The sequence below is a fragment of the Numenius arquata genome, chromosome 11 (assembly GCF_964106895.1).
Source record: "Numenius arquata chromosome 11, bNumArq3.hap1.1, whole genome shotgun sequence".
Taxonomy (NCBI): Eukaryota; Metazoa; Chordata; class Aves; order Charadriiformes; family Scolopacidae; genus Numenius; species Numenius arquata.
Window position 1 is genome coordinate 29,469,342 of NC_133586.1, and position 14,171 is coordinate 29,483,512.

General features: G+C 42.1%; 1 protein-coding gene across 1 annotated transcript in view; it reads right to left on the reverse strand.

The window, feature by feature from the left end:
• The window catches only part of WWC1 (WW and C2 domain containing 1), a 70,176-nt gene that overhangs the window by 21,067 nt on the left and 34,938 nt on the right, over positions 1 to 14,171 (reverse strand). The window contains exons 3-9 of the mRNA XM_074155735.1: positions 10,766 to 10,969; positions 8,978 to 9,054; positions 7,956 to 8,035; positions 6,904 to 7,033; positions 6,213 to 6,359; positions 5,196 to 5,269; positions 292 to 534 (exon numbers count right to left, since the gene is read on the reverse strand). Of these exons, the coding sequence (XP_074011836.1) occupies positions 292 to 534; positions 5,196 to 5,269; positions 6,213 to 6,359; positions 6,904 to 7,033; positions 7,956 to 8,035; positions 8,978 to 9,054; positions 10,766 to 10,969 (955 nt within the window). The remainder of the gene's footprint in view (positions 1 to 291; positions 535 to 5,195; positions 5,270 to 6,212; positions 6,360 to 6,903; positions 7,034 to 7,955; positions 8,036 to 8,977; positions 9,055 to 10,765; positions 10,970 to 14,171) is intronic.

Below are 14,171 nucleotides of genomic sequence, written 5' to 3' on the forward strand. Positions count from 1 at the left end.
GCTGCATACAGAAACATTATAGTACACTAAACATTATACCATACTATTTTGAGCATTCCTTATATTCTCATAGAGGATCCATTTGTAGGAACAACAACCTTTTCCCACTTGGGGAGTAAAACTTGCAGGCAGTTTCTGTTGGGAGAGGATTTCACAAACCTTCTAAGGAGAAAGGGTCTCCTTGGAAATCCAAGGGCACACTGCTCCCAGCATTCAGCCAGGAGATGCTGTGCTTGCTCCCGATTACCTCTTGTCCAACAAGACGAGCTCTGTCCTATGCCCAGTACCTACCTCTCAGTTAGAGCTTTGCTCTGAGTGTCTCTAGCAGCCTGGAGGTCTTCCTCTAGACGCCTCCTCTCTGTCTCCAGTCTCTCCACCTCCCCTCGAGTCCATTTTCTGGGGCTAATAAATCGCATTTCTTTTAAGAGCTCCTCCTTCTCATTAATTAATATTAGACGATCCCGCTCAGAGTCCAGCACGCCAGGCCAGGCCTCGCTGTCAAGCTTCGCCAGTTGTATTTTCAGGTTTGCTATTCTGCAGCAAAAAGAAAGCAGTTATTCAGTGAGGAATGTCTGAGCTACTGCTCCACAGACACACGAAGGTGAACCACGACCAACCACATCTTCCGCTGCCCTGCAGAAGGCTCAGAGACAGCGACCCTCATCCTCACGCCTCCCTTCCCAGGGAAGTTGCTCACTCCAACTATCTTCCCATTCCCAATTTCCCAAGTACCTGGACTGCTCATCAGTTCGCTCCACAAATGATCAACTTTGCAGTGGAACATAGAGAGGGAAGCAAAAACCCAGCAGCAGGCCAGGATGCAGAACCAAGGGCAGTAACGTCAGTCTTCCCAAAGCTGACTCCTTTGGACTCATTGACCTACAACTTTCCATGACCTGTCAGGGTGATCATGGTCCTTTGGGGAGAAACAATAGTACAGCTAAAGCTGAATTAGAATTACCAAGAACTTGCACTTCTGGACCTTGCACAACCAAAAATGATTGAGTGGGGAGGGCAGAATGGGCTGGGGTGGAGAGATTACAAAATCTTAGAAGACAAGCCAGAAGAAAAAGTATCTAAGTGTCTTGCAATGTAAGGCAAGATATTTGCAAAAATAATTCACCTGACTGAAGACCAGAGAGCCAAGGCATACGTGTCCCTTCACGTGATTGACTCAGGTTAATCTCTCACTCAGGTTTAGTAAATGCAGAGAAATGGAAGTGAAATGCTGTACATGTAAAATGGAAGTTCAGTATTCATCTCCCTTTGAAAAGGGCTTTGTCATCCAGTGACAGAAATACTGGACTTAAATTTGAACAACAAATAGTTGCGGGTACTAATCTGCATTCATCTCTCTCTCGAATTTGGTTTATGCTACAGAAGCGCACAGGACGGTGCATACCTCCTCCAGCAAACCAGCACACAGGCAGGCACAGAGCAAACGGAATGCCAGCTAGCAAAATCAAAGCATGTGGAGTAAGTAATAAGATGCAGATCTGGGCAGCAGCAGCTACACGACTGCTGAATGGCCTTGAAGAATAAAGCTTTGTCTTCCAAGCTTCGGAGGCCAAGAGGAACTTGAGCCCCGAGAGAGCCTGTGAAGGATTAGGCTCACACAGACTGACCTGCCTCCTCCATCACAGGAGAGAGACGAGAGATCACCTTTCTGAAGAGAAGCCTCACTTTCTGTAAACCCATTTCCCACAGCAGGTTGCTTACTCTAATTAAAGTTCCATAACTGATAGATATGCAGCTCAACTATTTTTAGGTCTTCTTAGGAGCTTGTTTTTGAGTGCCTGATTAAGTGAAACACTGTGCTCCAACGAAGAATTAACAGTGGCATTAAATCATAATCCAAGAATTCCTCTGTGCATTTTGAAGGGATATGAGTTTAAGAGGATTGGTTGGCACTAATCTGATCACTTCTGGCATACATTTGCATGGATATGGCTTTTCCACTGGAATTTGTTCCCTATGCATTTCCGAGCCTAGCAGCTTTGTTTGTAAAACCTCAAGTTTTACCCTTTGTAAATGATCATTCTTTTTTCCCTTCTCAGTTACCGTATTCCATTTTTCCAATAAAACAGCATCATTACAAAAGAAACGCTTTGCAGACTGTCTGGCACTTGGCTGAAAACTCTGGCCCCTCAGCACTGACTGACTGAGTCTGAACCATATCCCTGCCGAGCCATGCTGGGTTTGCACAGCAAAGAAACCAGCAACGCTGGGCTCGGGTCACACAGTCTTTCTGAATGGCCACCAGCTTGCAAGACTGAACAACATACAGAACAGGAAGTTCAAGTTTCATTTAACTGTTTTCTTATCGCCTAGAACAGGTAGTTAGGTGATTTATTCATTGTCAGATCAAGCCTTCTTTTTTTTTTTACTGGAGAAAGCTGGTACTTATCTGTGATACAGGCATAACACGTAACATTTTTAGTCTCTTTGGAGATCGTTCAGAGCACACGCATCTCCACAGCACTGCACATTAAGATGTGCATCCACAACCAGTAATTAACAATTCTGTATCAGATCAGACTCTGTTCTTCAGAAAAAAGTTCAAAGTGGGAGGTGTGGTCTAAAAACTAACCAGTCAAATACCCACTATTGTTGCAATGCTGCTGACATGGAAATGTTCCATCTTAGGAGATTATAAAATATACTTTTAAAAGCCCAGAGTTACCACCAGTCACACAAAACCCAAGCCAAAAGTTTAACTGTTGAGGGAACTAAAACAGTGCACAGAGTGCAAGTGCTACACAACTGAGTTACTACGATATGTCTGAAATCGTACAACATAATTCAGCGGCATCTCTGATGACATTTAGGCTACAGGAGCTACCTCCTTGTTAAGATGTAGCACTGACATCTCTTTTGTCATGATACCCATTATCAGTTTCCAAACCAATTAAGCTAAAGGTTTGTCACTGTGGTTGCCCTCTGTTCTTTTTTGCAGTTTAACATTATCTGCTTTAGGCCTCTCGTCTCACCAAGTTGTGAAAGAAAAGGACTTAATGGTGGGTAAGGGAACATGCAGAATTGCACCCTGACAGTTCTGGCATAGGGACGGTCCACAGGATATTCACCTGCCTCTGTGGCTTCAGTCTGGTCCACAACAATACTATAAACAATGTCTGATACAGCCCATTTTCAAAGTCATCAGCCTTTAATAAATCTAGTAGTTCTAACCTAAATAATATGGGATCATCCTGATTTCAAGGCCTTACGTTTTATCTTTCCAGATAAGACAGATGTGTTTCCACCATTGGTTCCCTTCCTAATACGTGCATGGACAAAGTACTTGCTCTCCTATTGTGTTTTTGGAACATTTTAATATTGTGCTGTGGAGATAGGAAACACTTCTAACATCACAAGGAGGAATCTTCAGAGGAGCAGAAAGTTCCTTGTGAGTCACTGTATCCATAGTATTGTTCCAGCTTAAAACCAGTTAAAGTATTTGTTTCTACAGCTCCTACGCCAAAACCACAGTGTTCTGATAGCTGGAGAACTTTTCATTTTAGCATCAATTATTCATGCCTAATCAGACTCATCTTTCCTCACAGAATCATAGAATGGTTTGGGTTAGAAGGGACCTTAAAGATCATTCATCCCCCCTGCCCTGGGCAGGGACACCTCCAGATTGTTCAAAGCCCCATCCAGCCTGGCCTTGAACACCTCCCTGGATGGGGCAGCCACAGGTTCTCTGGGCAACCTGGGCCGGTGTCTCACCACCCTCACAGTAAAGAATTTCTTCCTAACAACTAATCTAAATCTCCCCTCTTTCAGTTTAAAACCATTACCCCATGTCCTATGGCTACAATCCCTGATCAAGAGTCCCTCTGAGAAAATCTATTATCAGACAGACATGAGGCAACAAACTTCTTTAACTGCAAGACAGTGTTGTATGCCCTTCATCATTACTTCAAATGAACTATTGTGCTGCCTTTATAAAGTTCTGTCTCATTTAAAGAGCTTATCAATTATCTTCTCGGGTTTGTCATTCTTCACTTGCTCCTCCTTGGAAAAGATACAGGCTAAAGTAAGAGCGCTCCACTTCAATCTGAAGATGTAAAGTCAATGTGAATTAAATTGTGATCTTAAATTCCAAAGCTTAAAAGTAAAAGGCAGCTTTAACATTGAAAAATTAACTACTGCATCTGAGGTGTTAATAATATTAATGTTGTTTTCAAGAGACACAGATTTGAATGTCAAGGTTCTGATAAAATTGCTCCACCTAGGAAGAAAAGTGTAAGCTCATGTCAAAAGGCAGCTGGGCACTCACAGTCTTTGACAACTGTGACAGATACAGATCAAATTGTATGCCACTGAGAAACATGGCCTATTGCCCACGCCAATATACTAAAATGAGAACATTATGAGTAACCTTAACCAGAGACTGGAGAAAAATCCTTCTCACATACATCGCAAGTACAGATTGTGCCATGCATCTGAAGTCCGTTTTTCTGGCATTGCAAAGTCCCTTTAGAGCAGTTAAAATTCATGGTTACATCGCTGAACAAGGACTAGCCCAGCCAAAGTCTAAATACTGCTTGTTGGTTTTTTGTTTAACTGGAGTATATATCCATAAAAATACAGGTACTTTCTAAGCAGTTGAGCTAGCTATTATCTACTAAAAAACTAAAGCCCAGAAAATTTTTGCCAAATTAGCTTGCTAAGTAGATATAAATTTTTAAACCTATTCTTTGTTCATCTCAGATCAGAGGGCAAGGGTGAATTCTTACATTCTTACAGATAAGCAGACGAGCCCTGAAACTGTAGTCATTGACCATATTTTGATAAGTTAGGTGTTAACACAATGTATGTTTCTCCTTATCTGACTTAAAGGCATGCATCCATTTCATTTTGAATCAGGTGAGGAGATGCCTTGCAGTACGGTCTCCTTATTAGGAATGGGGAAGCACTGGCAATAGGCAGCAAAACCACTTATGTCCCCACAGGTGTGGCCAGACTGAATTCTTCATGCATTACTCACTCCTTAGTAATTTCTAGGATGGTTATTTATTTCTTGAATGATAACGTTGGCCCAGAAAGGCTATTGCCTCACTGGCTCAAAAATTACCATGTTTCTTTAGCAGTAATGCTGGGTTTCAATCCGAGTGGCACCTTTGCTAGTGAAAGGTATCTTCAGAGTAAGCTGTGTGACAGCCAAAAGGTACAACAGTCCAAAGAATTACCTTCTCTTTGCTTCTTCATACTGAAGGCGTAATCTCACTTTCTCAGCCAACTGGTTATTGCTGCTGGTAATAAACTGAGACACAAAACATAAAATCAGCAACTTAGTAACTGCTCCTCTTTTGATATTCCCTATTGAAATTAATGCTGTTACAAGTCACACTTGTTCTTGTCAAACTCATTTACTAGTTGAACCAATCATGGAAAAGGAAAATATTGCCTTTGATTACATTTTTCATGATTGCTTCAAATACTTAAAACCCCTGTTTGCAGTCTTTAAGTGCTGCGTTGCATTTTGCTTTTGATGACATCTTGCTGTGGTTGTAAAGTCTTAAAAGACAAGGGACATTCCACCGTGGCCAGACCTGCAGATCTTTAGTCACACATGTGGCCCTGACTGAAGGTGGCTGCAAACACTTAAGTAAGGGTTCACAGGAGAGGCTTCTGTGATGTCCTGAGGGATCCACAATGTACCTGCAGCGCTGATCGGGTCCTTGCTGAGGCTGGCACCAACCTGACAGCTACGATCCTGTGGCATGAGTGGGACCGAAGGTTTATGAGTACTACACGTTTGATGGCATCAAAATATCTTCACATATGCGATTCATTCTCACTTGCAACATGCGAAAAGCCAAATGCACTCTTAAGGGAAGAGTCCTCACTAGAGCTTAGCCCATATGTAGCTGCTGAATGTCTCTTGTTTAGTAGCACATCACTGCTATAAAGAGCTAAGGGAATATTTGTATCACAAGAAGCTACACCTACAGGCAAATTAAAACTTACTTCTTTTTTATTCCCACCTGGGTTGTTCTAATAGAGACAGTGTGGGGAAACAGCAGGTTGCCTTTAGAGATACATTAGCATTGCACACGAAAATGAAGGTGACGCTGAAGTTTAAACCAGGAGAAGGTATCGCTTCACAGATAACTGCCCATGCCTGGAAACTCGTACTAAGGCAGTACTACACACAGTTTGTAGGAATGTCTCCACATGCACTGAGCTTCTCACGCATTACTCACATTTCCTGAAACATCCGTCTGGGAGCTGACGTCCAGGTACTGCCGGGGTAACAGAGGGCTGGAGCTTTCCCTGGACACGCTGCTGGCCCACAGGTCTGACTGGGATCCTCTGTCGTTCACAAAGCTGTCTTTTAACCTGGCTAAGCTCTAAAACCATAAAAAGTCATGAGGTAAGCTCACTTCTGCTCAAAGTACCTCAGCAGCCACATACCTTCATCCCCAACTATGTGATCAAGATCTGAGCATGTTGACTGTGTGTGCTTAGACCCCACAAACGCAAGGCGAGGCACGGCTGGACGGCAGCCCACAGGCATTAGCCCAGTGCCTTGCCCAGACAGACAGGCTCTCAGCCAGAGACGGCAGACCAAGGGGGCCACAGGGTTTTCATGGCTTCTCCCAATCTGCTCTTTGACAGCACTACAGTCACACTGGCTCATCCTTGACCAATAAACCCTGAGACAAACATTCAAGCAAGTGTTTACTACTGTCAGTTGCTATATTTTATACTTCTTATTTCCAGGATCTGGAGAACAAAAAGGCTGCAGTCCTTTACAGTCATAATACAGAATTAGCGTGTTAATAAAAATCTCAATTACATATCTGAAATACAAATTACTTAAATTTCTTCTCAGAAATTCAATCTGATAACAATGGCAACACAAAATACTACAAAGTCATCCTGTTTCAATACCTGAATGAGGTCCTGTTTTTCCTTCTCCCCTGATGTGATGGCCTTCTTGAGAGCTTTCATTTCACTTAAAATGGCTTGTGCCTCATCAAGTTTGTAGCCACCTTGAGTATCAGACATTTTCATGTCAATTCTGCATGGAAATTTGAAAAAAAAATTACAGTAAGCTAACACTTTATAAAGTCCAATTAATTTAATCATCCTAGATGCATGCATCTCAACATTAAGTTTTAAGAAAAACACACTGTGAAGGATAACAAAGACAACAGAATGAAGAAAGAACCCCACTCATCACCGCTTAACTTACTCCACTTAAAAGTACACTAAGCTTCAGAACTCTGATGTTAGTCACATCATCTCTTTGACTCCTTGGGGAGGACAAAGATGTACACCAAAGCCCCCAAACAGCATGTTTGGGCAGATTGCTGCTAGTTACCTTGCTTGTAACCCAGAGAGGATCAACTTAGATGTTCATGAGAATTACCTTATTTTCAGTCATGATTTCAAAAACCAGGCACAGACCTCACTGCACGGATGTATTTGCTTGCACAACCTAATTACATGCTGCCTCGTCTCAAAGGAGTTCTACCACAGCTGACATTCATAATAAATAAGATATTAACCAGTGACATTACTTAGAACATGCCAGATGTCTATTCATACAAAGGTAAGTACCTGAAACTTTTCATCCCCTTTCACTCCACCCCAAATTTTTCCTCAGTGCCCTAAAACAATAGCTGTTATAGATAAGACAACAGGCTGAACTGTGTCACCTGTATTGAATAAAACAGAATATCTTTTAACTGGCAAGATTCTGGTTCAAAATCTTTTTGCCATGAAGTCAGTTCTGATATGGTCAATCACACACAGGCATTGATTTGAGAGAACTACCCCCATGGCTATGTACTGCTTTCAAGTTGCATATGCCTAAAGATATCATCAGCAACATATTTCAGCTTACGCTATTTAGGCAGCTATTTATAAATGTAGAGGGGGATGCATTACAAGCCAGAGCTAGTTCTTCACCGAAAATAAGATCTTGAGAACAAACTTACTTCTTCAGTGTCTGAAATCCATGCTCTTTGTACTGGAGCTCTTGCTTCATATGAGCTACTTCTCTCTTGAGTTTATTAACCTGTAACAAGGTGTCATATTTTTAGAATGATACTTTATATGAATATTTAGGTAATACAGCACTACCTGTTCAATTCAAAACATATTCAGTGCAGAGAATACTCTAAACAAAGTTTCCAGATAATCAGTTCATCTCAACAGCAGCTAACAGCCCTGACTGCATCCTCATCAGGACACTATCACTGGCTAAGGATTTATCCAGTACCCTGATGCTACACCACTTAATAAGGGGCTCAAGGGAAGTTCCAACCTCATAAGCAGAAAAGCTGAGAAAAACTCAAAAGAGATAGGAATGAAACGCACATCGATTTTACTCAGTAATATTTAAAACCTTCCCAGTCATTAAAAAAAAACCATTAATCATCAGGACAGAAGCTACACTGCAGCGACAGAAGCCATCCTCCAAGATACCAAACTAAAAGGCCCCGCTGCATGAGTAACACAGCAGGATGATAATACACATTGTAAATCCACTGACCCTACAGCTCGCTGTTTTATATTCCTCCACAGAGGCCAGACTGACCTACTTTACTTTAGTCCTTTCTTCTTCCCAACCAGAGCTCTGCGTGGGAGCGCGCGCTGCCGCTGCTAACAACCCGCACTAAGCCCAGGACAAAACAGCTGCCGGTCCCTGGAGAGAGCTCCCAGCTCCCCAGTGTTGCAGCACACCGAGGAGCCAGCACGTCCCTCAGAACCCCACAGCGCAGCTGCACCGCAGTGTGCGCTGCCAGCTTCCAAGGGAGTCTAAAGTCTAAAGCAAAAAAAAGTGTTTCAAACTCTTAAGAAGGCAACGTTTGAGAGTTCTGATAAATTATCTCCTAGATTAAGAATGGCAACATTAGCTCTTTCAACTCCTTTGGTATCTCCTTTTAGTATTTGCCACGAGGTTTGGAAATATCAGAAGATTACTCGTGGCAAGAAAAGGTCCATTCGTACTACTTACCCTGGATTTTGTAGTAGCAATCTCCGCTTTGAGGATCTCTGGGTCATACTTGGAACTCGATGATGAGCCAGAGAGCACTAGAACAAACACAACACTCAGTTCAGCAGCTCTGCCTTCCTCCCTACTCTTCTACCAGCTCCGTAACAAATCAAGACCTCCCATGGCTCCTGCACACCCAGATCTCCACACATCGCTGGTGTAGGCCCTCTACCCATTTCCCAGATCTCTTCTCACCCCTCAAAGGCAGGGAAAGGCAATAGCGCAGCCAAGTATTCCACAAGAAGTGTATACCAAAGAGACCAGACCATGCTCTGCATCTCCAAAGTCTTGATTTGTTCCAGGTTAACACACTTAACTCAGACTCCCAAACACGTTCACTCCATTCAACAGTGTGGCTCCCTGCATTTCCAAAGGCGTTTAACAGAACTGAAGGGACAGGTACTGCATAAAGGATTATTTTAAATTTTTTTTTTTAGACTTTCTCATTGAGTAAGCAACCCACTGAATGTTTGGAAACAAAGAAAAGCAAGGAATGAGAAGAAACTGAAAAATGCGATGCAAGCCTTCTCACAGCCTTAAGGACATGACCAATCATACAACGTGTCACACCACATTAAATCAATGTCCCATTAAGAGCAGATTTCTCTTCTTAGCAGTGGTTAAAACCCTTCTGCTTCAGAAGGTACAGAAGCTCCCCAATGTGCAATGCTGCTAGAGGTAGCTGTAGACAAGGGAGATATTTTGATCCTTGGCAGCTATCAGTTTATGCCCTATAAAACATGGGAAAGCATTTCTAGTTCTTCTGTTTGGGTGTATTTTTAAAGACAGATCACATCACGCCAATGTAATTCATGTTCAGAGTCTTCTTAGTGTACTGCTCTAGTATACCAGTACGAAGGTAGAGAGCTCTTACAAAAAGATGAAAAATTGTACTTCAGAGATGATGGACGGGACCTTAGTCAAGTAAGAATCCTTCAGTTGACAGAAAACTACTTAAATACTTTTTAACATCAGGCACAGGATTATCCAGTGGAGTTCACCACCATAAGACATAGCAAGAGTGAAGCTGGGGCAGGTCAGTCCATTGATGTGGCTGGAAAGAACATAAAAAGTCTGCAATACTAAGGATTATAAAAAAATTCTGGAAGACTTGCATGAAATAAACCCTCCTCTGGACGTTTTCTAGCTCCTAACTAGAAACAATAAGGAAGAAATTTGGCCTTCTGTAAACATTTCTGCACCAACTCTTGAAGCAACAGGTATTGATGTTTCCTGTGTGACAAAGAATATGGGGCGCAAAACAATGTTCTTCATATGCAGAGAGATAATCCACCAATGTTAGCTTTTACATGGCATAAACCACAGACCCTTAGATCCCCAAGACAGTCACCCAACTACCCAGGAAGTTAAACTCCAATAGGGCCTGGGAATGCTACCTAGGATGAGCCTTCTTGCCTTGTTTCTATACTTTGGACAGGGCAATCAAGGGAAATACTTCATTTTTTCACATTGAGCCAACCACCTCATTTTTTCACATCTGTTGAAGCCCATGCTGAAAATCTGCACTCCGACTCCAGTGGCCCAGCCAACCGCAATAGTGTTAACAATTACCATTCATCAAACAGGCACCAGGCAGCTATTGCTTTTGAGACAAACTGAGCAAACGTGGAGAGTGACACGGCATAACACATCTCAGTGCTCTATCAGAGGACCAGCTTCAAGCACTCTACTGTCCTAGTGGGTTCATGACCAAGAAAGTCATGGGATAAGAGTCGACTAACTACTCACAGCTGGTCTGAGAGCCCAGTTTGTGCTCCCAAACATCATGCAGCTGCCGATACTCTTGCTGGGCCAATTCAAGCCTCTGCTGTTTCACTTGATAGATCTCCTTCTGTGCAGCAATTGCCTCCTGGGCCAGGACAAGATAGTCTTTCAGCATATGCTCCTGCTCCCGCCGCCACTGCACACGAGGGTCTTCTATCTGTGTAGTTTCTTGGAGAGAAAACAGAAGGGGGCAAGATCAATGGGAAGCAGTTGTACTTTTGTACAATTGTACTGCTGCCTGGAGATGCTCCACCATTTATAGCAATATTTTAAAATAGCCCTTTGCCCCATAAGGAAGGGGAATAATGACGTTTTCCTTTTTTCTTAGGAGATCACCAGTGATCCATGATGAACTCCAATGAGTTCTGCCATGCTGAATAGAACAATTCATGACAAAATCATCATACAACTCTCCCAACTCCTCTGCTACTGAGGCCAACCTGGCTCTGCCTCTTAAAACTTCCACACAAGCATATGCACACACAAGCTCTAAGATACTGACACTGACTGTTAGACTTATCTTTACTGTTACTGCTTTATAACATTACTAATAAAATACTTTACTACTTCACTGATAAAAAACTTTCAGAAAACATCATTGCCAGATTACTGCATTATACCACATCTGACAACATGAAAGCAATTACAGCTCTGCCCGTCCTCTTCAGCTGCCAAGTGGCTTTTATCAAAAAGGGGAAAGAAAACCTTCTCACTCAGATTCCATAGGTAAGTAAAAATAAAGACTCATTAAATCACAGAATGCATTCATGAAAGCATCTCAAATGACATTATATAAACAGCACCTCAAAAGGGGAGTAACCATTTCCTTACTAAAAGTAGGCACAGCAGTAAATCACTGCAGAATACAGGAGGCGGAGTTTAAGAAAAATATTTTTTGGTAACATAGGCAACACAGTCATGAACAGCTACACCATTTCCATCTCTGTTACCCCAACACAACCGATACATTGCTTTTCAGGTTTCTAATAATGAAAAACGCATAAGGTCACAGACACACAGCCAGTCCTAATACTAATTAGGCAAATTTATTGTCAGTATTTGTCTTGGTTTTGTGAAGAAGTGTCCAAAATATTTTTCATTTCTCTTTCAAGGCTATTTTATGTTCTTGCGTGGAACAGGTTCCAATATTCAGTTGACTAAGTGCCCTAAACTGTCTCAACTACTGTGCTTGAATAAGGATGTCTAGTTACCACATAATGAATAATTAATAAAAAGGAGCTGCTTGAAACTAGCAGTAGGAATCTAATCTGCATATCTTAAGAGCCTCTTTAAATATGTAGTAAAAGCTGCCATGGTGGAAGGTATGAGCAGCTCTTAAGTGAGTTGGGCATAAGACTAACACTACAATACACAGGATTTAGGGAAGAGAACAGTTTGACAACAATCCTAAAATCAGAACTAGAAATAAAGGTTTTTAACCAAGGGATGGACACTCGACCATTTTCAGAAGCCGTCCATAACCATGCTGAGGAGAAAATTACAGGATACTCCAGAAATAACTTGTTTTAACAGGATCTCAAGACCCAAAAGAGCACAAGGCATTTCAAGTTACATAGCAAAACAGATGACTAAAAAAAAAAAAAACAACTCTTAACGTACTAACAGTATAGTTGGTAGAGGCATTTCAACAAAAAGGCCTTTATAGGTCCTGCTAGCACAAGCAACATTTCAGCTGATGTAATACTAAAGCTAAGCCCGGACCTAAAAACTGCCCCAAGATAACCTCATAGAAAAAGCAGCTACTTGTGCCAGCTGTAGGTGCTGGTACCCTCCCAGACAGAACTGTAGTCTCTCTTAGAGGGAGCAAAAGAAAAGTAGGAAGACACAGCAGTGATCAACTGTAAGAGTGTGAAAACCCCAGGCTCCCATCTCTATTCTTGGCCCCAAATCCATTTTCCCAATAACCATTACCCACACCCAGAAAGAATAACTCCTTTTACTCCATCACTGAGCCAGAAGGGGAAACTCTGCTGCTGGCTCCCCAGAGAGATGCTCCCACTTTCTCAGACACGCAGCTTCCCCAGGCCAGACTGCACAAACAGGCACCAGCAACCATGACTCAGGACTCTTAATTTCAAACTTAATTAGTATGTTGGCAACGTACCCATGACTCTTGAAGTCTAATTCAGGACACTGGGTCATAAGTCTACCTGTACCTATGGCTTCTTCAAGCTTGGTTATTTCCAGTTTTCCCTTACACTGGCAGCACATTCTTCCCACAATGGCAAGAAGGGCAGTGGAAGCTGCTGCAGGGAAATCCCCCCATTACAAGCATTCGCGAAGAAGTCTGTAAAAATGTACAATCCTGAACACCTCCGTTAGGTGGTGAAACAGTGACGCTGCCCCAAGCACATACACCACCCAACAGAGTGAGTGCCTGGATGCCATCTCACGGAGGGGATGGACAATGTGCTTATGTACTGAAACTGCCTTGTTCCCATTTTTCTAAACATTCACCTCAACATTTTCAGTAATCACAGCACTAACTGCATCCCCTTGACTGCAGCTTTGATTTTCAAACATGCAATAACAATCTATGAAAATGCTGGCCAAGGGCTCTCGATCTGCCCTGGCTACTAAGAATTGCAAAACACATTCAAAAGTTAGATGAAAGGACTACAGAAATGCAGGCTATTACACCATTTGTTGTCTTGTGAGTTTTTAAATTAAAGTTGAGCTTGTCATAAATAAATCTGATTGTTTCATGTTTGAAGAATGCAGTCTTACTATGCTTGCATCAGCATCTGGCAAGAAAATCATAATTTCTTTGTGCAAATCAAATTCCAGAGAAGTTCTCCCAGAGAAAGACACTCAGGGATGTACATTAATACTGTATTAGGAATATTCTGGGTACTCAACTCGATTTAATTGTATTTATTTTGCCTCAGAGAGGTGGTTAGAAGTGTTCTCCATCTTACTTTTTTTAATGGCTCCTGGCTTTAGATTTAATTTGGGTCTGTCCTCAGGCTCGTTTCTGGTAATTAGTCTCACATACTTCAAGTGTGCAGCAAGAACCAACATGCCTCCATTCCCTTCACATCCTCTGATGACGGTTCCTTCCCACACAGGGAATCTGCAAGACCTTGGAGACAAAGAAGGTTTTGGACACTCTCCAGAGGATACTTCAACATCAGCCACAAAGATGAGCCTCTTGATTAGCTGAAGGTAAGTGGATATGGTTTGCTTTATCATGATTTGGATTAGAGCTGGCATAAGAAATAGGGTCATGATTTTGTTTCTCTTCTTTTTAACCTTTTAATTGAAATTCTAGGTCAAGTCTTGTAGCCTGTGGCATCCCACAGAAGTGAAACTTTTTAACAGCCACTGCTATTAAGCAGATACCAGCATG